This window comes from Hipposideros armiger, unplaced genomic scaffold (assembly GCF_001890085.2).
Source record: "Hipposideros armiger isolate ML-2016 unplaced genomic scaffold, ASM189008v1 scaffold_43, whole genome shotgun sequence".
NCBI lineage: Eukaryota > Metazoa > Chordata > Mammalia > Chiroptera > Hipposideridae > Hipposideros > Hipposideros armiger.
Window position 1 is genome coordinate 2,473,352 of NW_017731393.1, and position 26,524 is coordinate 2,499,875.

The 26,524-nt window shown below is 46.2% G+C and overlaps 2 protein-coding genes across 2 annotated transcripts in view; one reads left to right on the forward strand and one right to left on the reverse strand.

The window, feature by feature from the left end:
* Window positions 1-12,754, reverse strand: part of TECPR2 (tectonin beta-propeller repeat containing 2) — an 88,245-nt gene extending 75,491 nt beyond the window's left edge. Inside the window, exons 1-3 of the mRNA XM_019639211.1 lie at window positions 12,659-12,754; window positions 7,518-7,613; window positions 6,928-7,210 (exon numbers count right to left, since the gene is read on the reverse strand). Of these exons, the coding sequence (XP_019494756.1) occupies window positions 6,928-7,146 (219 nt within the window). The 5' untranslated portion in view covers window positions 7,147-7,210; window positions 7,518-7,613; window positions 12,659-12,754. The remainder of the gene's footprint in view (window positions 1-6,927; window positions 7,211-7,517; window positions 7,614-12,658) is intronic.
* Window positions 12,755-12,852: 98 nt separating this feature from the next.
* On the forward strand, window positions 12,853-26,284 carry CINP (cyclin dependent kinase 2 interacting protein). The gene is made up of 5 exons (XM_019639276.1): window positions 12,853-12,922; window positions 16,367-16,535; window positions 18,627-18,756; window positions 25,194-25,323; window positions 25,779-26,284. The coding sequence occupies exons 1-5, from the start codon at window positions 12,916-12,918 to the stop codon at window positions 25,979-25,981; spliced, it is 639 nt and encodes a 212-aa protein (XP_019494821.1). The 5' UTR covers window positions 12,853-12,915; the 3' UTR covers window positions 25,982-26,284.
* The last annotated feature ends 240 nt before the right edge of the window (window positions 26,285-26,524 follow it).

Consider the following 26,524-nt stretch of genomic DNA (forward strand, 5'->3'; position numbering starts at 1 on the left):
CACAATTCTTGAAAACACATGACAGGCTATATTTATCACATAAAAGGCCTGCTTTCTTCTTTAGGGACATACTTCATTTGAAAACATGATCTTTCATCCATGCCACACATGGTTTTATTAGAGGGCAAACTAGCTTTTATTTCCCTTCCCATAGAATCTTAGATTCTCTGTGAATTAAACTAGTCGACGCAGCTCTCGACTTTCCCTTGGAAATTCCCGAGACCCTGAATCTGGCTCCTCTTATCCTCCACATCCAGGCTTCCGTGGAAGCCCCGCCTTCTCCCACAGGAAGTGAGCACAACAGTCAGGCAACCAGCCGCATGGCCGGAGCAGGGGTCTTACAGTCCTTTACCTGTAAAACCCGGGGATTGTACCAAATGATTCTAAGACCCCGCCAGCTCCGAAGGCGAGAATGACATAATAACAAGGGCATAAATATTTAATTCACCTCTAGGATCACACACTAATGACTGACAGCCAAAGCTCAAAGCAACTCTTTGTGGTGTTTTGTTTACACAAGTAATATATGAATACGTTATTACCAAAAAATTCTAGTAATTCCACAGTATTATGGTAAAACAAAAAAATCCTTCCCCTTCACACCCTCCCTCACCATACCCCATTCTCAACCCCCACCTAGAGTTAGGTAATCATGATGAACTGTTTGGGGGTGTTCCCCCAGATCTCCTTCTTTGTGTTTTACACACAGGTATTTATTTAGCTTTGTTTTCAAACCCTAACATTCTAACTCCAAATTCTGTGTTCTTTCCAATGCAGAATTTTTATTTTCTACTTTCTTTCTGATTTTCCACAATTTTAAGTTTGTAATCTATACTCGATGGGTGCTCAAAAAATGCTTTTGATACTCAGGACTGCCAAGTGTGGATTTGGGCCCCAGTATATATCTTTTTATGGTCTCTGAGGGAAAACTAGCTAAAAACATATACATGGGAGTTTTTTCCTGGGGTCCCCTCCTAGTCTGCTGCGTCCAGTCATTTATACTAGGTTCCCCCACAGGCTGGTTGTCCCGACAGAGGCTATCCTAGCATATCACATTCCTTCAAAGCCCATAGGGCTCATCATATGATAAATGGAAAACTAATTCTCAGTAAACTATAAAACTGGCAGTCAGGTATAATGTGTAGTTTCATTCCGGAGAGCACTAAACTCTTGTTTCCTAAAGATTTTTTTGAGTTTGGTGGCAGAAATTTTTTAGTTATATATATTTTTAAAAGGACAATAAAATGGCAATCAATGAAACGTATGTTTTATAAAAGAAAACTAATTGTAATTGTTACCCGAGTAACGGGTCCAAATTCTACTAGTGTACACGTGGCCCAGAAGGTCCTGGAGCTGACCCCGCCCCAGGGGCAGGTTCCAGCCCCCAGGCTCATGGGGGAGCCCAGCCCGCTGTTCCGCCTTATCCCACTCTGCTCCATGTCCTGCTCTGTATTCCAGTTCCAGCCAAACACACTTTCTGGAACAACAACAACAAAACCCTTAAAACACTAAGCCTTAATGCTGAAGGTTACTCCGTAGTAAATTAAACCCAAAGGGCTAGCAAAACTACTCCAGTGTTAGAAGTCAGAAGAGAGGGCCTTGGGGAGGAGTACTGATTGGGAGGTGGCACCAGGGTGTCTCCTGGGCTGCTGGAAATGTGTCTTGATCTGTGTGGTGACAAGGGTGTATGCTCACACAAATTCATCAAGTGGTACACTAGAGATTTTGTATACTTTATGTAAATTATACTGCAATTAAAAAGTGAAAAAACTGGGTGCCCTGGTGGCTCAGTTGGTGAGGGCATGTGCTCTGAACAACAAGGATGCCTGTTCGATTCCCACATGGGTCAGTGAGCTGCACCCTCTGCAACTAGAGTAAAGACAACTATTTGAGCTGAGCTGCCACTGAGCTGCCAGTGGGCAGCCGGATGGCTCAGCTGGTGAGAGCTCACACTCTTAACAACAAAGTTGCCGGTTTGATTCTCACATGGGATGGTGGGCTGTGCACCCCTCTTCTCCCCACCACAAGTAGAAAAACGGCGACCAGACTTGGAGCTGAGCTGCACCCTCCACAACTAGACTGAAGACAACTACTTGACTTGGAGCTGACGGGTCCTGGAAAAACACACTGTTCCCCAATAAAATTTCTTAAAAAAAAATAGTGAAAAAACAAAAAAAGGGAAATCACAAATCACAAGAGCCTGGAAAGTCTGCTCTAATTTAAATTTCTGAGGTGTGTTTTACGACCCAGAATACAGTCTATCCTGATGAATGTTCCACGTTCACTTGTAAAGAACGGGTCCTCAGCTATTGTTGGGTGGAATGTCCTGAATTAGATCACGCTTGTTGATAGTGTTGCTTAGTTCTATATCCTGGTTCGTTTTCTGTCACTACTCTATTCCTAAGAGGTGCTCAAGTCTCCAGCTGTAACTGTGGCTTTCTGTATTTTTTCTTTCAGTTGTGTCAGTTTTTGCTTTGTGTACTAAAGCTCCTGTTTAGGTGCACACACATTTAGGATTGCTGTGTCTTCTTCGTGAACTGACCCTTTTTCCGTATGCAAAGTCTCTCTTTATCCCTGGTTATTTCTTTGCTCAGACTACTTTGATATTAATATAACCACGTCAAATTTCTTTGGATTAGTGTTCCATGGTGTGTCTTTTTCCATCCTTTTACTTTTTACCTTCCTATATCATTCATTTTATACTGCATTTCTTAAAGACAACATGCAATTGACTCATGATTTTTTCTCCATTCCAATTTGTCTTTTAGTTGTAAGATAATTTTTTTTTAACTTATAAGAGTTTACTTATTTGAGCCAAACTGACAACAATTGCCAGAAAGCAAAATCTCAAGACTGAGAAAATGCTCCCAATATGTGAGATAATTTCCATTTAATATAATTACTGATACATTGTGATTTAGGTTTATGATTGTATTTGTTTTCTATTTGTTCCTTGTTTTTCCTTCTTCTGTTTCCCCTTTCTTGCTTTCCTGTGAGTTGTTTGAACATTTTTTAAAATTCCATTTTGAAATGTCTATAGTGATTTTTTTTTCTTTAATTGGGGAACAGTGTGTTTTTCCAGAACCCATCCGCTCCAAGTCAAGTAATTGTTTCAATCTAGTTGTGGAGGGCGTATATCAGTGGCCCATGTGAGATCGAACTGGCAACCTTGGTGTTATGAGCCTGCGCTCTAACCAACTGAGTTAACCAGCCGCCCCACAGTGATTTTTACTATACCATGTTATACAGGTTTGTTTTTGTTTTTTTAAGTGGTTGCTCTAGGGAGTACCTACCCTCCCCCCACCCCCTGCAACATGTACACACTTCACATTTCAAAATATATTTAGACTCAGTGTTTTATGTCTCCAAGTAGAATGTAGAAACCTTACCACCATATATGTCCCTTACTCTCCCCTTTCATATTATAGTTGTCTTATATATTATTACATCTATGTACATTAAAAACTCAATTTTAAAAAAATTTTGCTTCCTGTCAAATATATTTTAAAGAACTCAAGAAGAGAAAAACAGCCTATTGTATTTATCCAGATTTTACTATTTTTCATTTATTATTGATGTTCCAAGTTTCTTTCGTGTATCACTTCCTTTTTGTCTGAAGAACTTCCTGAAGCAATGATTTTAGAGCAGGTCTGCTGGAAATGAATCCCTTAGTTTTCATTCATTTGAGAATATTTTTATTTCGCCTTCTTTCCTGATAGATATTCTCACTGATTAAAGAATTCTTAGGTGCCGGCCGAGTGGCCAAGTTGGTAAAAGCGCGAGCTCTGAACAACAGGGCTGCCAGTTCGATTCCCACATGTGCCAGTAAGCTACACCCTCCCTATAGCTAAGATTGTAAAAAACAGCTTGACCTGGAGTTAGGCTGCCATGAGTCGCCGGAGACGGCATAGGCTGCAGTGGAGCTGCAGTGGGCTGCCGTAAGGTACCGTGAGTGGCCGGCAGCCAGCGTGAGCGGCCGGCAGCCAGTGTGAGCTGCCGTGAGCCGCCATCCAATGGCTGGCGACTGATCGCCTCAGCCAGGAAGAGCGCAGTGATCATAATACCAACATGGACCAGTGAAGCGGCGTCCTCCACAACTAGACTGAAGAACAAAAGGACAACTTGGCTGTTCCCCTCCCCCAATTTCCCAATAAAATCTTAAAAAAAAAATTCTTAGTTGACAGCTCTTTTATTTCAGTATGTTAAAACTGTTCAGGCCAGCCAAGTAGCTCAGTTGGTTAAGAGCTCGCTCAAGAGTGCGAGCTCTGAGCAACAGGATTGCTGGTTCAATTCCCAGCCTGAGCTGAGCTTCCAACAGGTGGTAGGATGGCTCAGCTAAAGAAAAAAAAAAAGAATTCATAAAACTGTTGTACCACTGTCTTCTAGCCTCCATGGTCTCTGATGAGAAATCTGTAGTCATTCAAATCATAGTTCCTCACAAGTACTGTGTCATTTTTCTCTGGCTACTTTTAAGACTTTTATTTGTCTTTAGTTTTTAGCAGTTTGATTATGCTGTGTCTGGGTAGGGATTTCTTTGGTTTATCCTGTTAGGAATGCATTATTGGATTCAAAGTCTTCCGTGTTAAGTGTTTGAAGTATTTGAGAGATTTTAGAAACATTACTTCATAACTACAATTGTAAAGATCAACTACATAGCTGAAACTAATTCTGAAAAATGTGTATTTCATAATAAAAAATAATTAAAAAAAAAATCAACTACGTAATGGTCTTAAATGTTTGAGGAATTTGATCCAGCAAATCCCTAAGATATTAATCAAAGAAAAGAAATAGCAGTTTCAATTTTTATACAAAAATATTAATATAAACTCTAGAGCCAATCTGCTCAAGTTCAGACAATGGTGTCACCATTTACTAACCTTGGGCAAATTCCAAGGTTAACCTTGCCTGACCTTGTGCAAGTCCTTTTAACCTCTCTGTGCCTCAGTTGTCTACCTGGTAAAATGGGGATGAAAATAGTAACATCAACCTCATAGTTTCCGTGAGGATAAAATGAGTTAATATATGTAAAGGTTAGAGAGATGCCTGGCATATAGTAAGTGCTATAATGCAAGCTAACCATTTTTGTTATTTTAAATTGAGTACAGAGGCTTAAGAAAAACTAAGTTTAAATAAAGACTATAATTAAAGTTGAACGTTGACTAAATACAGATATTTGGAAAAATTCCTCTCTCTTTTTTTTAATAATCTCTTTTTTTTTTTGAGATTTTTATTGGGGAATTGGGGGGATGGGAACAGAGAAGTTGCTGTTGTTTTGTTCTTCAGTCTAGTTGTGGAGGACGTTGCTTCACTGGCCCAAGTTGGCACCATCATTGCGCTCTTCCCGGGCGAGGCAGATCAGTCGCCGGCTTATGGACGGCCGCTCACTGCGGCTGCTGGCCGCTCACGCTGGCTGCTGGCTACACATGGTAGCCCATGGCAACCCACTGCCACAGGGGCTGCAGCCCACGCCATCGCCTGCGACTCACGGCAGCCCAGCTCCAGGTTGAGCTGTTGTTCAGCATCTTAGCTGTGGAGGGCAGTGTCACTGGCCCTCATATGTGGGATCCGAACTGGGGCCCTCTGGCGTCCCAAGCCAGTTCTTAACCATCGCACCACTCGGCCGGCCCTGGAAAAATTTCTCTTAAACAAAAAAGCCTTGTCTTAGTCTGTAAAACTCCACTAACCACCGAGTACAGCCCCCACAAGGCCATGAGGTAGGAGCCATGATTCATTCACTTTTGAGTCACTCTAGAAAACAAACACATATTAAATAAAGCACAGATACTAACTAAATGGGTGAATTCAATGATGGTCCACCACCACTCGGTGCCCCCCAACATCTACAATACACAGAAATGCCCAAGTCAACCAGTGCAGAACAGAGGTCAAGTGGGATGTCCTTAGCAGTGTTCTCTGGAAGTGATCTTATTTCATGTACATGTTCTGGCATCCAGTCAGTACGGATACTAGTCCTTTCTTCATAATAAGTTCAACAGAATAACTAGAGATTACTCAAGTAAGTCTATCAAGGTACTCTGAGAAACAAAACACTTAGAAAAAACATCTACTTCCAAAGTTTCTACTAAGTAGTCAACACTAAAATGTTCTCTTTTAAACTGAGGCTACATTTTTGGAGGCAGGAAAAACAAGTTAAAAACAGCAATGTTTTGGGCCAGCCCGAGGGTTTCAGTTGGTTAAGAGTTAGATTGAGAGCGCAAGTTCTGAGCAATAGGGCCACTGGTTCGATTTCCACATGGGCCAGTGATGCTGTGCCCAAGCTGAGCTGCCACTGAGCTGCTATCAGGTGACAGGATGGCTCAGCTGGTGAGAGCACATGCTCCTAATGACAAGACTGCCTGTTCGATGGTGGGCTATGCCCGCCCACAACTAAGACTGAACTCGGCAGTTTGAGCTGAGCTGCCACCCAGATGGCTCACTGGACAGAGCATGTGCCCTTAACAACAAGGCTGCCAGTTCGACTCCCGCATGGGATGGTGGCTATGACCACCCGCAACTAAGTTTGAACACAGCACCTTGAGCTTAGAGGCCACGAGCTGCTGATGGGCAGCCAGATGGTGACTGGAGCCCTCCACAATGAAGACTGAAGAACAACAACTTGGCTGGTCCCCTGCCCCAATTCCCCAACACTGTTCCCCTCCTCCAATTCCCCATAAAAAAAAAAAAGTTCATTCCTTTAAAAAAAAAAAGAAGTGGTTTTTTAAAAAGACAACAAAAAAACCCCAGCAGTGTTTTTAACGATATTCCACCTCAATTACATATGCTTTTTAGGTACTGTATAGGTGACAGATTAAGGCCGTGTTCTAGCAAATTGGACGTAAGTTACAGCACGCCGGAACTCACGAGCATGTTAAACATTAGCCATGGCTCGTGCACGCGCACTGTGGTGTAGAGGAAAGCAAGACTCACCTCAAAGCTGTACTTTTTCATCTGGTTGAAGTGCCGGCAGTACAGATAGATCATGCCAATGCTGCTGCCCACGGCAATGTAGTCCCCGCTGGTGTCCAGGGCTGTGAGGTAGACCAGCACGGAGCGGAAGCCCTTCTGGATCTTTGTAGGGATGGCATTGAGGAGATAGTACAGAGGGCAGAACTCTCTGAATGTAACAGGCTCTGACACGGATGCCATGGTCAAGGTCTCCACAGAGGATCCACAGGCCAGAAATGGAATTTTTATCTGGGAAACCTGAGGGCTAAAGAACAGGCATTGTAATCCTTCCAACGTCTCGTCATGGCACAGAGAAGTCATGTGTAACGGGGAACAAGGAACTTTCAGGTGGGTAAATATTATAGCTGGGGCTTAATTACAAAGAGAAAGTGAACCAGGTGTCATTCAGATCACTTTGGAGCATTTTTATTCAAAATACACTTCAATATTACTGGGCCCTGTAATTTATATCGTGATAAATACTAGGGAGGGGCGGAAGGGACATTCAAAACAATTCTTATTTTCAAGTAGCGGATCTAGCCAGGGAGGCAAAAGAAGCCGTGAAAATATACCAAACCACGTGTGATTAGGTGCGAATCTGCGGGTCCTGATGAGAAGAGGAAGGCAGCGGTGTGGATTCGTGAGGAAAAGGCTTTACTGGAAACATCCTGCAGGACAGAATGTGGAAAAGAGAAATAGGAAAGACAGCTGCTCTAGAACAGCGAAACAGTCCCAGACACAGCAATACTTTGAGACGATGGTCCCCTGGCCAGAGGCCCACAGTGTCCTCAGAGCCCAGGGCCTCAGCGGCACAGTGCCCGTCACCTGTTCCTCAGAGACCATGCCTCTTAGCACTCTGGATTCAGAACTTGCCTCAGTCGGTACTCAATCTTTACACAGCACATTATAATTTACAAAGAGCTCACTCACTCACTTATTCAGTCCTTACCCTACCCTGTAACATAAATGGTAGCGTTGTCCCCAACTTTTAGATGAAGGTATTGAAGGCCAGAGGCTCACGCGTCTGGCCCAAGACCACACAGCTGAGACCTGAATCTGGGTCTGCTCCCTCCAAGTCCTGGGCCCTTTCCAAAGTCAGTCACAACGCTGACAGACAAGCACAGGTGGATGTCTGCACCTGATTCGATCTGGAGGGACATTTTAACCCTTTAGGTCCATGGGGATTTCAAGGCCCTCTAGTTGAAACTTCTTGGTTTGCTGAATTTATGGTCTGTTTTAACTGTGGGTTTTCTATTTCTACAGAGCTGAATGACCGACTTCCAAGCCCTCTTCTAATGAAATTCACTCAGAAGCCCTTGCCCTGGCTGTTCCTTCGTTGGAATGCTCTTTTTCCAGGTGTCACTCAGCTCTTGGTCTTCTCAACATGTAGGTCTCTGCTAGAACGTCCCCTCGTCCCCAAGGCCTTACCTGGCCACCCCTAAAGTGGCCTCTCTGCCCCAGAGCACCCTCTCACACCCCTTCTTTCTTTTCTGTTGACTCATCATCATCTCTCCCTGACCCCCTCGACATCCCTGGTCTATAAGCCCCACAGGAGCAGAGCCCACATCTGCCTTACTCACTCCTCTACCCCTTGGCACCTAGAAAAGGGTCAGGCACATCAGAGACGCTCAGGGAGTATTTACTGAATAAATGAATGAGTTGTAAAAAAGGAAAATTTGCAAGGAATTAATGACATGAACAGAAGAGCAGCAAAATTATCATCTTTTCTCCAATATGGCCCCAATTCAATGCGGGAATAATAATCCCCCTGGATCTGTAAGCATATGCAGTTTTCCAAGAATTTTCAGATTCCTATCTCGTTTGGTGGTCACAATAGCCAACACAGGGAGATAAGCGGGGTAACTTCAGAGAACTTTTCTACAGCTGACAATAATCATCATATCCCTCTGTGATGGTTAAGAACACTGACCAACACACCCTCTTCTAGCAGAAGTTGAAGCTCTGGGAGGTTCAGAAATTTGCCCAAGATCACAGTTTTAAGTGCCTAATGCAACAGAAATCGGGATGGTGAATTCCGGTCGTGTCCATACAGCAGCACAGTTCATAAATGTATAACTTTTTAAGAGCAAGACCAATTCTTGGTTTGTGCAAGTATTCCAAAAAGGTGGGCAAGACCTACATGACCCAGAAATCAAATGACAGTGAAATGGCTATCAGAGCCGCTGGCAGACACCCTGGGAAAGCACGTAAGTCATTTAAGGTCACGGAACACTAAAACCTAAATAACAACAATAATATAATAGCGGTAATAGTTAACACTATTACTTAATAGAAACTGTCCTTGTACACTAACTCATTAAATCACAAAACACCTATGTGATAAGCCCCACTGCTATCTCCATCCTACAGACAAGGAAACTGCTCCCATTTCAACAATCTCAATCCAATTTTTAAAGTCAATAACGCTTCCTTGTTCACAAATATTTCCATTAAAAATACAAAACACCACTCCACAACAGTCCTCCTCAGGTCAGGAGCCTTCCCCCCTCGTTAGTACCATCGACCCCTTACACCGGGAAGGTGGCAGCTCACCATGCTGAATGAAGCACCCTAGGGCCATCTGGCAGGCAGTTTTCCAAAACTGGAGCTAAGACTAATAAAATCTAGTCCTAATCATTCACTCAGCAGTTCAGTGACCATAAGTTGCCAGAGCACTCTGAGAACTCTAATGGTTTAAGGATTCTCTCCAAAAACTCTAGGAAGTGACAATTAGAATCCTGGTTGTGTAATCTATTTTTAAAATTTGGCTATAACACCTATTATTCTTTTAAGTGTTAAAATCTTATGGCTGAATATAATGAGATTGAGGCAGCCTTTCATCTTCCAGATGAAATTTTGTCACTTCCCTGGTCCCATGCCTGCTGGCTAGCCACTGCTCACAGGCTAAAGCCCGAAGAAAGCACGGAAGTAGAACATTTTTTTTTTTTTTAAGATTTTTATTGGGAAATTGGGGGGATGGGAACAGTGCTGGGGAATTGGGGAAAGGGGAACAGACAAGTTGCTGTCGTTTTGTTCTTCAGTCTAGTTGTGGAGGACGTTGCTTCACTGGCCCAAGTTGGCACCATCATTGCGCTCTTCTCTGGCGAGGCAGATCAGTCGCCGGCTTCTGGACGGCCGCTCACTGCGGCTGCTGGCCGCTCACGCTGGCTGTTGGCCACACACGGTAGCCCATGGCAATCCACTGCCACAGGGACTGCAGCCCACGCCGTCGCCGGCGACTCATGGCAGCCCAGCTCCAGGTTGAGCTGTTGTTCAGCATCTTAGCTGAGGGCAGTGTCACTGGCCCTCATATGTGGGATCCGAACCGGGGCCCTCTGGCATCCCAAGCGAGTTCTTAACCATCGCGCCACTCGGCCGGCCCAGTAGAACATTTTTTAAAAAATGGTCTGTCTCTAGCTTCATGCCAGGTTGCTCCTCCTTCCACACACACTCTATGCTGCGGCCACAGGCTTTCCACCACAGACCCCGAACACACCATGACCTGTGTCAGCAAAGTCTCTCTCCTCGCTTCCCCATTGCCCCACACACCTGGTAAGGACTAGTTCTCCACCAGGAAGCCTTCACAGACTCCCTCTGACACTTAGTGGGCCTTTCTCTGCTTTACAGAACACTCTGAGGGCAGTCACCACACGGCACCGCCATTGTCTGTATCCTTCAATGGAGTCATTCTGGTCTTTGCGTCTAGTCTACATTCTTTCTGGTGCTGCAAAAGACCAGTAGAGCGTGGTGCGATCAACATTTAACACGTATATGTTGACTTATTCTGTCAAAACACTGTGCCAGAATTCCCAAAGTACGACAGCCCAAGATGTAAGACTACTCTACCCTAGTTACAGCCATCATTATGCAAAAATGCACTGGTCTTCGGGCCAGGGCCAAAGAATACATTCATTTAAAAGTGAACGCGCACTTTGAACAATAGCTCGCTTCTACCTCAGCAGTTCAGAGTCATCAACTACTCCCTCCTGAGTATACCAAGCTCCTTGTGCTCCACGATACCCAGAAATCTCCCATGTTTGACGCCGAAGCTTGTTTTCATTATGTAACTGTTTCCTGATCTGCTCTTTCACTTTTCCACGTTCGATCGGCTGCTCTGCCCAATGCAGTTTCTTCCTTTTCTTAATAAGTTCCAGCAGCCATTCTGTCCAACTACGCAGACAGATGCTGCCATAAAATATTACCTCCCTCAAACTCCAAGTGTTAACTTCTCTAAGAGAATACTGCAAATGCGGAGCCAATTTTCCATCGAAAAAGACAATGTGGTTACAAAGTAACTTAAACCTAACAAAAGCTACCCACTAGTCACTCCTTCAGAAGAGGACTATCCTTAGCCTGTCTTCCCACCAGCCCTCTCCAAGCCAGTTCTGAAAATTTAAGCAGAGCATCCCTATGCCTGCACCTGCTGGTTGTCTGGGTAAACGCTCCCTGAGGGCAGGGGTGGGGTTCACCTGGTCCACCACAGCACCCCTAGAGCCTGGGATGGTGGCTGGCATACAATGGACCCGAAATAACGACCCGCTGAATGAACCAACGGGGATGTAAGTTGGGTTACCAAAAAACCCAAGGTCGGAGGCTTATCAAGGTGCATTATAGCTGAGTGTGAGAAAGTATAAAAAGCCTTACAGCTCAGGAGACACTGGTGACAAGGGGCTACATGCTGGGATCTGGGCTTGGGGATTTCCCAGAACTCCTTTCCTTAAAGTTTACAAGAAGTTGACTACAAAGAGGCAGTCAACCCCAAGTGCAACTGATCGCTGCAGCAGCGAAGTGCACTCCAACAAAATGTGCACCCAGGCTGGTCCCCCACACTCTGCCAACAGATGGAACAGAAGCAGCAGCAGGGCAAATTCCTGAATCTCAGTGAGAAAGAACAAAGACCAGGGAAGAGAAATGGAAGTGGAGCATGTGGGCAAGGACAGCCGGGGCTAGCCTTTCTGGAAAAGTAGCGCCTGCCAGGCACTGTGTTTAGCACTTTACTTGTACTGACCTATTTAATCCTCCACCAGCACAGAGGCAGAAACTACTGCCATCTCCATTTTACTGATGATGAAACAGAAGCTTAGAGAAGTGGTATCACCTGCCCTGAGCAGACAGCTAGCAAGGGGCAGCGCTGAGACCTGAACCCCATTCTTTAACCTGCACGACCTATTCTGCCTCCCAGGCCTTAAAACAGGACAGAGAGAGGCGTTCATGTATCTATTTAACGAACGCTTGCTGAGCACCCGCTGGGTACGTGCCAAGGCCTGGTGGGCGGAGGAAGGCACCAGGGCTGAGAGGGTCGGGAGACAGCACGCAACGTCGATCATAAGACTAAGGAGCTAGGAGCCTCGGGGCCAGCGAGCAAAAGGGATGCAAGGGTGCGGCAGAGGGGAAGGAAGGCGCGGTGGGAGGAGCGCGGGCAGGCGGGCCACGCGAGGCGGGGGGCCCGAGGATGGGGTCGGCGGGCCAGCGCAGCACAGGAGGGGTGGACGGCTGCTCCGCTCGGCCGACCGCCGCTTTGGGCCAGGCGGGAGCCTAGCGCTTCAGGTGTTATGGCAGTCAGCCTCGGCCACCCTGCGCGGGGAGACGGGAGCGGGAAAGGGGGGCAAAACGGGCAGGGCGACCCTGAGGCGCTGAGGCGAGGGAAGGGTGGCCCGGGGGAGACGTGAGCGGCGGCGGGGAGGCAGAGAAAGGGGCGCGTCGCCGGACTCACCTCCCGCGGCAGCCTCTGGGGAGTCCTCGGCCCAGCCGGGCGGGAGGAGCCGGGGATGGACTCCGGGACGCGGGGGCTGCCGGGAGCCCGTTCCCTGGGCAACCGGGCAGCCTCCCGCGCGACAGCCGACTCCGCGGGGAGCTGGAGCGACAGAGCTACAAGTGGAGGCGGGAGGGGCGAGTCGGAAGTGACGCAGCCCGGCTTCCGGCGGCGTGGGCGGGGCTTCGGGTCTCTTTCCTGGGATATCCGCGGACCTCATGGAAGGTGCGTAAGAGGGGCCAGTTTCCCGGGTTGGGGAGGTTGTGGGTGTCACGGCATGGACTGCGGGCTGGGCCTGAGGCCGGGAGCCTCCCGGGTTGAACGGGGTCCGCGCGTTGCCCCATCCCAACCCGCTGGCCCCGCGCGGGCTCTGCAGTCGGCCCGGGAGGCAGTCAGTTTTGCCGAGCCCCAAGTTTTTTTCACCTATACTCGTAGAACGAGATGCTGCCCTCAAAGAAGTGTCAACAGGTGCTGACACTCAAATTGTAATTGTCATTATAAATTAGCTTTTCCTGAACTCTTCCCCAGTGGGAATGAACCGGCCACAGAGCTTTCAGCCTGTAATAAAAGCTGTCATTCAGCGAGTGCTCACTATGTGCCACGTGAGTGTTCTGAGTGCTTTACGTGGATCAGTTCACTTGAGCCTCGCAGGGATCCCATGTAGCAATGTCAATAGATGGGGAGCCGAGGCTCAGAGGGGATAAGTAACGTAGTCACCCACTGGCCTTTACATCACTCCGCCCAGTCCTGGGAGTCTTACTGGTCTGTCGGTCCTACCAGCTTGTGAGTTTCTCGAAGTCAGAACTGGTTTTGGTTCCTAAATGTATGCTAGGTGTGAGGCAGACACATGAGAAGTCAGATGTGGTCCTCACCCTTAAGGAGCCCCGACTGGGGGAGAGCTGTTTCTCCATTTAACCCATTTTATCCACCACCTACTGTGTGCTGAGGTTATGAAAGGGAACAGGACAAGTAAGTATAGTCCCTACCCTGCTTGAAGTCTTAATGGGGAATATAGACTTTAAACAAGCAAATCCAGTACACCGGTGACTGTCATGCTAGCTGAAGTACTGGAGGTTCCGGATATCTAGTACAGTAAGTCCTAACCCACTTTGGCATTCCAGGAAGACATCTTTGTGGAATTGACTTTCTGAAAACATAAGTAAGATTATGTCACTTTCCTTCCCAGAGCCCATTGCTCACTTTCCATTGACTTGGAATAAATCCAGACTTATCTCGGCCCATAAGATTCTAGTTGCCTGACTGCCTCCCACCTTCTCCTCTTCTTCTCTGTTTCATTCTAGCCACACAGGTCTTTTCTTTTTTGAAACTCACCAAGCTCATTGTCACATTAGGGCCCAGGCTGTTGACTTCTCATTCAGGTCTCAGCCTAAATGACATCTTCTCAGGGGACCACTCTAACACAAGACCCCATTTTGTTTTCTGCATGGCATTGATGGTCTAAACTGATCATGATAATCTCATTGTCTGTTGTCCACTTCCTCTCAGGGAAGTAAGCCCCATGAAAATGGTCCTGGTCTGTCTTGTTTACTCACTTCATCCCCCACGCCTGGTGTATTGTAGGCATTCAGCTAACATTAGCTAGTTGTATAAGTAAAGAATAAATGAAAAGCCATTATGATATTTAAAAGCAGAGCCATAAATATACTAGGAGTTAACTGGGTGACTGGGAACAGACACAGGAAAAATATTTCAGATCAAAGTCAGGACTTGTAGAGAGCAAGTGAGAGAAGCTGGAGACGTGATGGACAGGACTTAGGTCACAGAGGCTGTGATGTTATGGTTTATAATAAATATTTGGTCTTTATCCCATTCCTGGCATAGAGCTTCTAAAACCCATGGGATTTCCTAAGTGGTAAGAGTGGTCAAAGTGTTCTTTTGTTATGTTACTGAGGTGACTTTTGGAATGGCCCTAGGTCACCTAAGGGTGGGTTGGGGCTGCTTGTCTGGGAACTAACCTTGTGATTAGAGGGTTGAAACTTTTAGTCCTAACCCCCAACCCCCACCTCCAGGAAGGGGAGAGGTGCTGGAGGTTCAATCAATGACCAATGATCTAATCAATCATGCCTATGTAATGCAGGCACCATAAAACTCAACAGTAAAAGGACAGGCTTCAGAGAATTTCCAGGTAGGTGAACAGGTGGGGACTCGGGGAGAGTGGAGCACTCAGGGAAAAGAGAGATCGCCCGTTCCCACACACCTTGTCCTATGCATCTCTTCCATCTGGCTGTTCCTGAGTTATATCCTTTTATAATAAACCAGTGATCTAGTAAGTAAAGTGTTTCCTGAGTTCTGTGAGCCTCTCTAACAAATTAATCAAATCCAAGGGAATGATCTTTGGAACCTCCCATCTATAACTGGTAGGTCAGAAGCTGACAACCTGGACTTGTGACTGGTGTCTAAAGTGGAAGTGGGGAAGGGCAGTTTTGTAGGACTGAGTCTTTAACCTGTGGGATCTGATGTTCTCTCCAGGTAGTTGGTGTCAGAATTGAGTTTATTGCTCGGTGGTGTTGGAAAAAACACACTGGGAGGTCCTTGTGGTAACAGATACTATGTTGGTTACTTGCCATGTGCCAGGCCCTCACAACTTTACATATATTATCTAATCTTTACATCAACTCTTTGACGTAGATCTATTTTATCCCCATTTTACAGATGAGAACATTGAGGCTCTGAGAGGTTAATTAAATTGCCCCAGGTCGCACAGCTGGCAGTGGCAGAGCTGGGATTCTAACCCAGTCAGTATGGTCTTCAGAGTCTAGACTCCAAATCGTACCGCTGTTGTGTGTGTCCTGGACTCCTGAAGCGGCCTCTTGCAGAATTTGGACTTCATCCTGTGGGCCGGGAGAAGCTTTTGAGGGTCTCTAAAAGTGGGGAAGGAGAGAGGGCACAGGAGAGCTGGGAGAGCCCAAACGGTCTGCGTTGGCTTTTGGTGGTCTGCGGGTTGCTTCCCACAGGAGCTGGAATCTGGATGAGTCTTGGAGCCTGGGCAGCACTCGCCCTAGGAAGGAAAGAACTTTCTAGCAGAAAGAACTTAATGTGCAAAAGCCTGCAGGTGACTCCACTTTTCCAGAGATGCCAGTAGTTCATTTTAGCTGGAGATTGAGGGGGGTTCCAAGTGGAACTTGAGGTAAGTGTTGAAGCAGAGAGGGAGTCAGAGGACTTTTTCCTCCGTCCTGAGCATGGAGATGATCTCAGCAGCTCTGGGGCCCAGCCTTGTCAGGGTCTTGGGATGACAAGCACTTGTGAGCCACAAAGCTCTGAACATGTGTGAGGCATCAAAGTGCCTGTGACTAGATGAGGGGAATCCTAAGGCATGGGACATTGAAGAGTTTTAGCAGAAAGTCATTACTTTACCTTCATTCCAACTTTTGAAAGTGGTCAAAGTACTTAAGGTCAAACTTCGTGGAGCCATCAAGCTGAGAAAGGATCCAACTATCTCTAGTGAGTCTCAAAATGTAATAACAATACTGTTTTTTTCTTGTTCCAGGAACCTTCCCAGTCACCCACACTTCTTAGTTTCTACGACATTTATTTGTCCAGTTGATGTAACATTTCAGATTGTTTTACTGTTGAGAATTATAAGGACATCAGCCCTCCAAATATGATCATGAATTTCATAGTAACTCTGTTTCTTTTACTGCCTGTCAGCAAAGACCCTTGGAAGTGCAACACCCAGAAAACCTGTCTTATCTGTCAGTGCGAGAAAAATTAAGGACAATGCAGCCGATTGGCATAATTTAATCCTGAAATGGGAAACGCTCAGTGATGCAGGGTTTGCTACTGCAAATAATATTGCCAACACAAAAATCAGCTTATTGTAAGTACAGGTAGAGCTCTGAGCTCTTCTCCCTTTATGATTGGGCACAAGTTTTCTGGGAGTCTTTGAGGGTGGGAAGGGTGGTTTCTGTCAACATGGATGAATTATATTAAGCAAAAAAGCAGGCAGTAAAATGATATATGCCAGTATGAACTATATATGTACATTTTAAATACAAAATTACACTACATATTGTCTGTGGTTACATCTGTATAGAAAATTGGAAAAAAAGATTGGAGGGACACAGGTCAATTCGTGATACTCGCATCTTCTAGGAAAAATGAGTGTTGGGATGGCAGGTAAATGGAACTCTGTCTTCATAATGTTGCATTTTATTTTGTGATACTGTGATACATAATAAGAAATATCTATTTGGTCTTTATCCCTGTTCCTAACACAGCTCCCAAAACCCTTACATTGGGTTGTCGGAAAAGTCATGACGTACTTTTTCTGTTTTTCGTTGCAAAGATGCGTCATGACTTTTCCGACAACCCAATAGTATTCTAATTGATAAGAGCAAGGGGAGAATCTTTTGTTACAGTGTTTGTATTTTTGTCCTGAAATAGCTCCAGAGTGATAAAACTGAAAAAGGTGTCTTGTTACTCAAAACAAGCCCCTTTCAACCACACCTGAGTTTATATTAATAAGGTGACTTTTGGGAAGCCCCTAAGGATGGAGGCAGGTTACCAGGGGAACCAACCAAGCCATCAGAGGACTGGAACTTTCAGGACCATCCCGTCACTCCCTTCCTCTCAGGAAGGTGAGGGACTGGAGCTTGAATTCATCACCAGTGGGCAATGATTCACTCAACCATGCCTACGTAATGAAGCCTCCACAAAAACCCAAGGGATGGGGTTCCGAGAGCTCGTGGGTTAGTAAACAAGAACGCTTCCATGTGCTGGAAGGGTGTCCCCAAACTCCGCAGGGACAGAAATGGCTTGCTTGGGACCCATCTGGACCTTGGCCTGTGCACCTCTTCATCTGACTGTTGTTTCATATTCTTTAATATCTTTGGTAATAAACTGGTAATAAGTAAACTTTTCCAGAGTTCTGTGAGTCCCTCTAGCAAATTAATCAAACTGAAGGAGGGGGTCATGGGACCCTCTGATACATAGCCTGCCGGTCAAAGTACAGTAACGACCTGGACTCCTATTGACTTCTGAAGTAGGGGGTGGGAGGGTCAGTCCTGGGGACTGAGCCCTTCACCTGTGGGAGCTGATGCCATCTCCAGGTAGTTAGTGTCAGAATTGAGTGAAATTGTAGGACCTCCAGCTGGTGTCTGGAGAATCAGAATTGCTTGGTGTGGAGAAACCTCTCCCCCACCTTTGGTGGTGACCAGGTGTCAGAAGTGGAATAGAGTGTTGAGAGTAGAGGAGATGCAGGTGTGTTTTTCCTTAGCAATGTCTTTAAAAAAAGACAGAGGAATTATGAAGGAAACTGGTAGTGGTTGCCAATTCTGATTAGAGGGTTTGCTTTATGACTCTTTGCACATATATATATATATATATATATATATATATATATATATATATATATTTTTTAATTTCTTTTTGTTATTATATATACGTATCCTCCAGCTTACCTTTGTCGACAGGCCAGAATCTAGAGTCTTCCTGGCCCATCCCCAGGCTCTTGCCAGCTTTTTCAAACACATCATGTTCTGCAGGCCTCTACTGCCTTTTCCTGGTGGAATCCTGCTCAGCAAGTTCCCTGAGATGCGCTGATATTTTCTATTCTGTTTCAATGTTTAATTTTTTCCTTAAGTGTTGATTGTGACCCCACTAGATTAATATCATGCCCCCTGGGTTACAGCCTTCAGTTTACAAAGCGCGTTCATGTCTTGGTCATCTTTGTTGCCCAGCCCTATGCCGAGGATGTCAGAGGGCCGAATTTAACTGACTGGCTCTAGTGCAAAATTGAGTAACTGATGGATAGATCACTATGTATGCAAATAAGCAAACATGTTTAATGACACAAAACAACACCTGTGCCGATTGTCTGCCGTGATTATTGGGTTTCCTGGGGTTTATCACAACTGAATGCCGTGAGCTTACAGGATGTATTTCATCCCCACTCTTTCGTGTCATCCAGGAGCAAATACAAGATGGAATTGGAGAGCAGCAGCCCAGCTTCTGATGAAAATACAGAAAAAGTGCACCCGGAATACAGTAAGGAACTCGAGATGCTGTGTGAGGAGCTACAGGCCACCTTAGACGGTTTGGTAAGAGCCAGGGACCCAGCCACCTGTGCCCACTGTCCCTGACCCCTGGGGCGTAGTTGCTTGGCTCTGGCTGCATTTGACACTGTGAGTGGCCTTTCCTTCTCCACATGTTGGTTTTTCCCTCCTCGGCCTCCTCTGTTGGTCCCTCTTCCTCTGCCTGTTCCATAAGACTTGGTGTCCCCCAAGATGTGGTCCTAGAACTTTTTTCTTTTGATCCTGTGTGTTGTCCGACAGTTTCACCCCCTTCCAGGGCTCCGCAGTAAATCCATTCAGGCGCTGTGGGCCCTGCATCTCTCTTGTATCCGCTCAGGTCGGCCAGGTGTGGCTGAAGGTGAAAGCAGCCAGAGACAACATGCAGGCGAACAGCTGTGGCTGTGTCCCAGCAAAACTTCAATTATGGACACTGAAATTTTATGAATTTTCATATGCCACATTCCTTTTTTGATTTTTTTTTTCTTAAACTATTTTAAAAGTGTAAAACCCACTCTTAGCTTGCTAGCCAAACAAAAATGGGCTATGGGCTGGATTTGGCCTGTGGGCCCTGCTCTAGCAGGTAAGAGATACTCTTAAATGATTGTTTAGTGAACCAATAGCTGGATTTCACTCTCCATCTGGCTGGCCACAGTGTGGGTAGCACACCTCACCTCTGCACAGAAATAAGGTTCTGTACATAGTTGAACTTGGATAACTGAAGCTCACCCGTGAACATAAATTCTTTATATTTTCACCTTTTTTTTCTTTCTTTTTTTTTTTTTAATTGGGGAATTGAGGGAGGAGAACAGTGTTGGGGAATTGGGGAAGGAGACCAGCCAAGTTGTTGGTCTTCAATCTTTGTTGTGGAGGGCGCCAGTCACCATCTGGCTGCCCATTGGCAGCTCGTGGCCTCTAAGCTCAAGGTACTGTGTTACAATCTTAGTTGCAGGTGGGCATAGCCACCATCCCATGTGGGAGTCAAACCAGCAGTCTTGTTGTTAGGAGCGCACGCTCTATCCACTGAACCACACGGGCGGCATTTCAGCTCAAGGTGCCGAGTTCAGTCTTAGTTGCGGGCAGGTGTAGCCACCATCCTATGCGGGAGTCAAACCTGGCAGCCTTGTTGTTAAGAGCGCTTACTCTATCCACTGAACCATCCTGCCACCTGTTGGCAGCTCAGCGACAGCTCAGCTCGGGCGCAGCATCACTGACCCATGTGGGAATCAAACCGGCAGCCCTGTTGCTCAGGGCTCACGCTCTTAAGCTAATTCTTAACCAACTGAGCCACTCAGCCAGCCTATTTTCACCTTTTTTGATAGAAATGTTTCTACTGCTTTATATGCTTCCTTGCCTTTTTAAACAGAATATGTGAAATATGATTGTATTTCTTCAAAATACCACTTAATTCAAATTTAGGATTCCACCTATTATAAGGCAGACTTACAGGCTTAAGAGCTTCAGGATTGAACACTACCCTTTTAAATATCACAACACTCATAAGGTGCATAATGGTTTCATAAACACTAAAAGTTGATGGTGCTTTGAGGACATTTTGGTAATTTCGCCTTCTCTTTGTGATTGAAACGCAGTACTATCTTCAGGATAATTTGATGTGTGCGAGGCTTTAGTCTCCTCTAAATAAACAATGAGGTTTTTGTAATTGTCCTGTGTGTTTTGTGATTCTGCCTTCCCTTTCGCTTTGTGGTGCTGCTAAGAGACACTTGCCCGCATGGCCCAACTCCCTCCACTTGGTGCACATAACAGGGCAGCATTGTCATCAGAAACCTCAGGTTAAGTCCCTCCTCACGGGAAGGCAGGAGGACCAGGTGTGTGGGCTCTGTGATACCTGTTTGTTTTGCTTTATCTCCATATTCACAGTGTCTCTGGTAGGTGAGTTCTACACATGGACTCTTGACCCATGGGGATTAACATTGGCAGAATAAGCAACTGAAATGTGCATGGTAATAACCTATTGAAAACTGGCCACTTGTATTATTTTGTTGGTTTATTTTTTCCCAAATTGACACATTCGAATATGGCAAGTATTTTTGTTTAGCCAAAATGCAGGTACACACATTGTTCCTGAAGGAGAAGAAACTGATGGCTAAGTTCCTGTATTGAAATAATTTAAACAGCCAACAAAGCTGAATCCCCACTGCTTGGTGGTCAATTACACTCAGCACTAATTGCCTCATCATTTGTCATTTTCATGTGTCACCAGATGCCACCAGAACCTCTCCATTCTTGACCTGTGTCACTTTATGGTATAAAACATTTCACATTATCCCAAAATTGTGTTAGAATGAAAAATACTTTTGACACATATTAATGTGACTTTTATAAAATGTTAAAAAACCCTGGGAAGGATTTTGTTCTTAAATGCCATTGGCTTTTTTTAGATCACACAGTCTCATTTCTAACTCTATACACATGCACACCACGTGAGGAAAAGGGTTTCGGAGGGGAGTCTGATGGGAAGAGGGGGCATGCCTTTCATTTAGACGTGTCAGGAGGGACTGATGGGTTGGCTTTGCTTGGCCATCCCTGGTTCCCACCGTTCTTAAGTGGCGGTCTGATCTCATGGGACTCCTTCCTTAGCCCTCCTGAGCTGCATGCGGAGATACAGCCTGGAGGATGTCAGAAGGTAGAGTCAGGTCCAGAAAGGCCATCCGTGGGCTCGATGGACTCCAACAGTGGCAAGTGCCCCACAGCCCAGGTCCTGGGTGAGGGCGCCGTGGTCTGGCCTGAAAGCAGCCCCTGGGTTTTAGGTGACCGCATGCTCATGGTGAGCCAAGTTTCCGAGATCTCCAGATAAAGTCTAGGCTGAGTCGGGCCGTCCGAGTGGCTCAGTTGGTTAAGAGTTGGCTTAAGAGCATGAGCTCTGAGCAACAGGGCTGCCAGTTCGATTCCCACATGGGCCAGGGACGCTGCACTCAAGCTGAGCTGTCGCTGAGCTGCCAACAGGTGGCAGGATGGCTCAGTTGGTGTAAAAATAAGATTGCCTGTTCTATGGTGGGCTACACCCACCTGCAACTAAGACTGAACTTGGCATCTTGAGCTGAGCTGCCGCCCGGATGACTCAGTGGATAGAGTGTGTGCTCCTAAAAACAAGGCTGCTCATTCGACTCCCGCATGGGATGGTGGCTACGCCCACCCCCAGCTAAGACAACTCAGCTCCTTGAGCTTAGAGGCCACAAGCTGCCAACGGGGAGCCAGATGGCGACTGGCGCGCTCCACAACGAAGATTGAAGAACAACAACTTCGCTGGTCCCCATCCCCAGTTCCCCAACACTGTACCCCTCCCCCAATTCCCCAATAAAACCTTTAAAAAAAAAGTCTCGGCTGAGTCAATGAGAGCCAAGAAATGAGGGCTCCCCACCCCCATCAACATGGGCAGAGATTGTATAGGTACATGTACAGAGGGGCTGATGGGGACCAGGGTGGGGGGCGGGGAAGCAGACCATGTGCCCCATTGTTGGAAATGTGTCCCCCGCAAAGGCTGACCAATTACTTGATGGGTTTATTACAAAGATCATCGAGGAATTAATCCCGCATGGAACTATTGTAGACTGGTGCCCACACATTTTGTCCGTTCTTAGATGCACCTCACAATTGTAGCACATCTGATGCTCTTATTGCTTAGTATTTGCTATAATACAATGAAAACCATCCTTTAGGAATGTTAGCTGAATACTGCTTCTCTTGTCAGTTTTAAGCCCGGGGCTTCCTCCCATCTTTAAAAAGGGAAGTGTTATTTCTTAAAAAGCCAAGTGTTAGTGAGATGGAGAGGTATAGTGGGAACCAGAACTGGAAGACAAGGAACGAGGCAGGAAGTACTGTCTTACCCTGGGCTCAGGGCTACTAATGCCACTGGCCGAGTGCCACCTAAACACCACCAGGCCCCCCGCCTGTGGCCCGCACTGGGAAAACGTGGGCCCCACGTTCTCCCTAACCCACAGGTGCCTGCTCCAGTGCATGTATGTGTCTTTTAAATGAGCAGAGTTTATTTTAGGACAATTTTAGATTTACAGAAAGGTAGAGCAGAGAATACAGTGACCACAAGCTCTCCCAGCCCACACCGTCATAAGTTAGTATGTTTCATGCATTACTGTCACGGATTACATACATTCATGTAGCGCATACGTTGTAATTAAGGAACCAACATTGATACGTTGTTAGTAACTGAAGACTGTAGTTCCTTCAGATTTTCTTCACTTTTCCCTCACGTCCTCTCTATGCCAGGATCCCATCCAGGATAGCACAGAAAATTGTCTCCATGTCTCCTCAGGCCCCTCTTGGCTGTGACAGTTTCTCAGACTTGTCTTTGATGACGGTTGTCAGGGATTTTGTAGATTGGCCCTTGACTGGGAACTGCCTGGTGTTTTTCTCATGATTTGACTTGGGTTGTGGGTTTTTCAGAGGAAAACCACAGATGTGAAATGCACTTCTCATCACATCATGTGAAGGGCACGTCCTGTCAACATGCCGTGTCACCGTGGATGTGACCTTGATGACGTGGTTGAGGTGTCTGTCAGGTTCTTCCCTCTTGGAAGGAAGTCGCTGCCACCCACACTTGAAGAGTGGGGAGTTGTCCCCCTCCCTGAGGGTGGGCGTCTACAGTTACTTGGATTCTTCTGCAGGAGAGCTGTCTCTTCTCCATTTACTCATTAATTTCTAGCAGTATGGACTCTCGGTTATTTATCTTATATTTCGAGTTACAGTCCAGTCCTGTTGTATTTTGTTCCCCAAATTGCTCCTGCTTTGGCCACTGGGGGTTCAGGTGGCTTCTATGTCCCTTTGACGGTCCCATTGGTTTTTTTTTTTAACACTTTCTGGCCTTAAAAGGTGCTCTAGGCTCATGTGTGTGCTTCCTGCCTCGGCCCTAGAATCTTCCACTTCTCCAAGGAGCCAGTTCCTTTTACTGGAGATGGTGTTAGAGCCCAACGCTTGGGTGCTGTCTGTCTGTCTGCACCACGAATCTGTTCTCTTATAAAACGGTTTGAAAGAAGTTCTGTTTTTGTTCAATACCAAAAGCTGATGTTATAAGGACATCAATGTTGTTTTTTCTATTTCCCTCCAGCCTTTAGAAAGAATGGTTTCCCAGACTTGGCTTTAAGCATCTTTAATGAATTTGACCTCGGTGGGGTCAAGAGACGCGTCTTAGTTGAGCTGAGAGCGTGGGTCAGTGCAGGGCTGCACACGTGTGTGTCACAAGCATCGCCATTGACGGACGAGCTCCAGGGTCCAGCAGGGACCTCGGGCCTAGCGTCAAGCCTCCAGGACTTCCTTCTCTTCGATTTAGTGGCATCAAGGAGCTGCTGCCAGGGGGAGAGGGCAGAACACTGGGTGTCAAGAGACCTGGGGTCAGAAAGCGTGGTATTAAATCCTCGTCTTGTCCCTCTTGAGCTCAGCAACCTTGAAAATTTTCCAGCTGTGAGACAGAAAGGATGAGTCCTGCCTCTTGGGGTTGGGCCAAGTGAAATATCGACCCTAAAAAGATCAGGAAAGGAGTATAGTTCTTTAAAAATTAATGTTAGCTAAATTTACTGCGAGCCACTGCAGATGTACAATATTTGGAGGGTGGCGGGAGGACCAAGTGCAAGGAATTAAGATTTTGATGATTTACATGTCTTCTCCTATTCCCCCATGTACATAAAGTTAACTGTACTTAGGAGTTAGAAATGTGGACTTGGAGACCTGTGCTACCTACACCAGAAATCTTAGTTACTTCACCCATTTGTTTTACTTCACACAAGCCCTTCTATAGCTCCAGCTCGGTGCTTCACAGTGAACTTGTCCTCCTAACCAACACCCCCCGCCCGCCCCGCCCAAGGAAAACAAGGGCTTTGTCAGACCCACTGCACGGGCCCCTCCCACGGTTCAGTGGGGATGGTGTTGGCATCTACTGTACAACCGCCTTGCAGGTGGTCCAACTACCTCGTCAAGGTCAAGTTCTTATCAGTTCCTTCCTGTGTGAAGTATGTGGGGCTGCCTTTCATTATTAGCATTTTATAAACAAGGAAACAGAGCCTCAGAGGCTTCAGGAAACTCACAGGCAGCTGGTAAAAGTCAGAAATGAGCTGATTTAATGCCTCTTGTGTCTTTCACCCCGTAGAAGCAGGAGAGTGCCCTGATGGCCCCCTCCCCCCGCCCCCCCAATCTTTGGTGCTAAAAACTTAGTGCTGTTGGGAAATGCTAGTGAGGTGTGACACGGCACACTTCCTCTCCAGGACTGGAAATCGGGGTTTTATTACTGAAGTAATCCAAACTGATGAAATCGTCGCAACTGTCCGCCTCCATCTCCCTAGAAATTTGCTGTACGTGGAGTTAACAGTGATGAATTATTGGACTTTTGGTCTCAACAGACTTACATTTCTTAGCTTTGAAATCTTAAAAGTTATTGAATCTGAGACTGGAGTAGATTTCAAATCATATTCTCATATCCCCAATTAATATCTTTTCAGACCAAAATACAGGTGAAAATGGAAAAGCTGTCTTCAACTACCAAGGGAGTTTGTGAACTGGAAAATTACCATTATGGGCAGGAGAGCAAACAGCTCCCCCTGTTTCACACGTGGCCCACAGCCCATTTTTGTAAGTAGTTCTTTCTGCATTGATTTCCAAGGGTAGATTAGGAGAGCTTTTGGTGTCATTTAGATCTGGTACGCTGAGAAGCTGACAGGCTTTGAAATTTAACTCAAAAGGACCCATTCAAAGGGAAGGAGCTGGGGGCACCTTACAATGAGCATTTCTTCTTAGCTTTACTCACCTAATAATCAGCAGAGAATATTAAAAACATGATTAGAGACCCAGGAAGCTAGTTGCCATTGTTAGCTGTTTAAGACCGGTGGGTAGAATAAGGCCCCCCCTCCTTTTTTGTTTTTTTCTTCTAAGAAAGATGGGATTTTTTTCTTTTTGTTTTGTTTTAATTAACCTCGGTACTGTTGCTGATTCTGGTGTTGGGCGAGGAGCTTTTAAAGGTGGTGGGTCCTCCCCAGTCAGGAGCACTTCCTTAGTTACTGCCATTCAGGAGACTCACCTTCTTTCAGATGAGGTTTCCCGCCAGCTCTCTGACATGTACGGGAAGGAGCTCCGCCTGAAGCGCACCATCACTGAAGAGCTCGCACACACCACGGACCACGATCTCACCCTGAGCTACCTGTCGCTGTGGCTGCACCAGCCCTACGTGGAGAGTGACAGCAAGCTGCTTCTGGAAAGCATGCTGCTCGAAACAGGGCACCGAGCACTGTGACCTCCCAATACAGCCTCACGTGTGTTCTCCAGGCCCTGGACCACTGGCCTCTGCAGCCCCCCGGGGGACAGTCTTCCATGCAGGACCCAGTGCCGTCCCCAGCATCGTGCCCCATGCTCTGGTGTGGTCACCCACCGACCTCCATGGGTCTTCCAGACTGGACCGTCTCACCAGCTCCCTGCGGCCTCTCCAGACACACTTGGAACTGCTGTGTACCACCTGCCACTCAGCAGCATCTGCACCCGCTGTGAACCTGTCACCCATGAGGACATCTGTGTGAATTAAATGAGGTCCTCAACAGAATGATGGCGTGATCTTGTTTCTGTAAATCCGATGTATTTTACATAGATTACATTTGTGTAGAGAATTCCTGGTTTAGTATTTTTATCTTATACAGATCTGTATTATTTAAATTTGTATGAGACTATATTAATTTTGTAATCGCAGCTAATGTTTGAAGTACCATAGAGTTAACTGGGTAAAGATGGTATCATGGAAATGAAACTACCTACAAAAACCTGCCTCTGTTTCCACACTGAGGAT

Bases quoted from the DNA above. Each gene is read 5' to 3' on its own strand.
- CINP (XM_019639276.1), top strand. The intron at 16,536-18,626 runs GTAAGTACAGGT...CGTGTCATCCAG, and splicing joins AACACAAAAATCAGCTTATT to GAGCAAATACAAGATGGAAT. The intron at 25,324-25,778 runs GTAAGTAGTTCT...ACCTTCTTTCAG, and splicing joins GTGGCCCACAGCCCATTTTT to ATGAGGTTTCCCGCCAGCTC.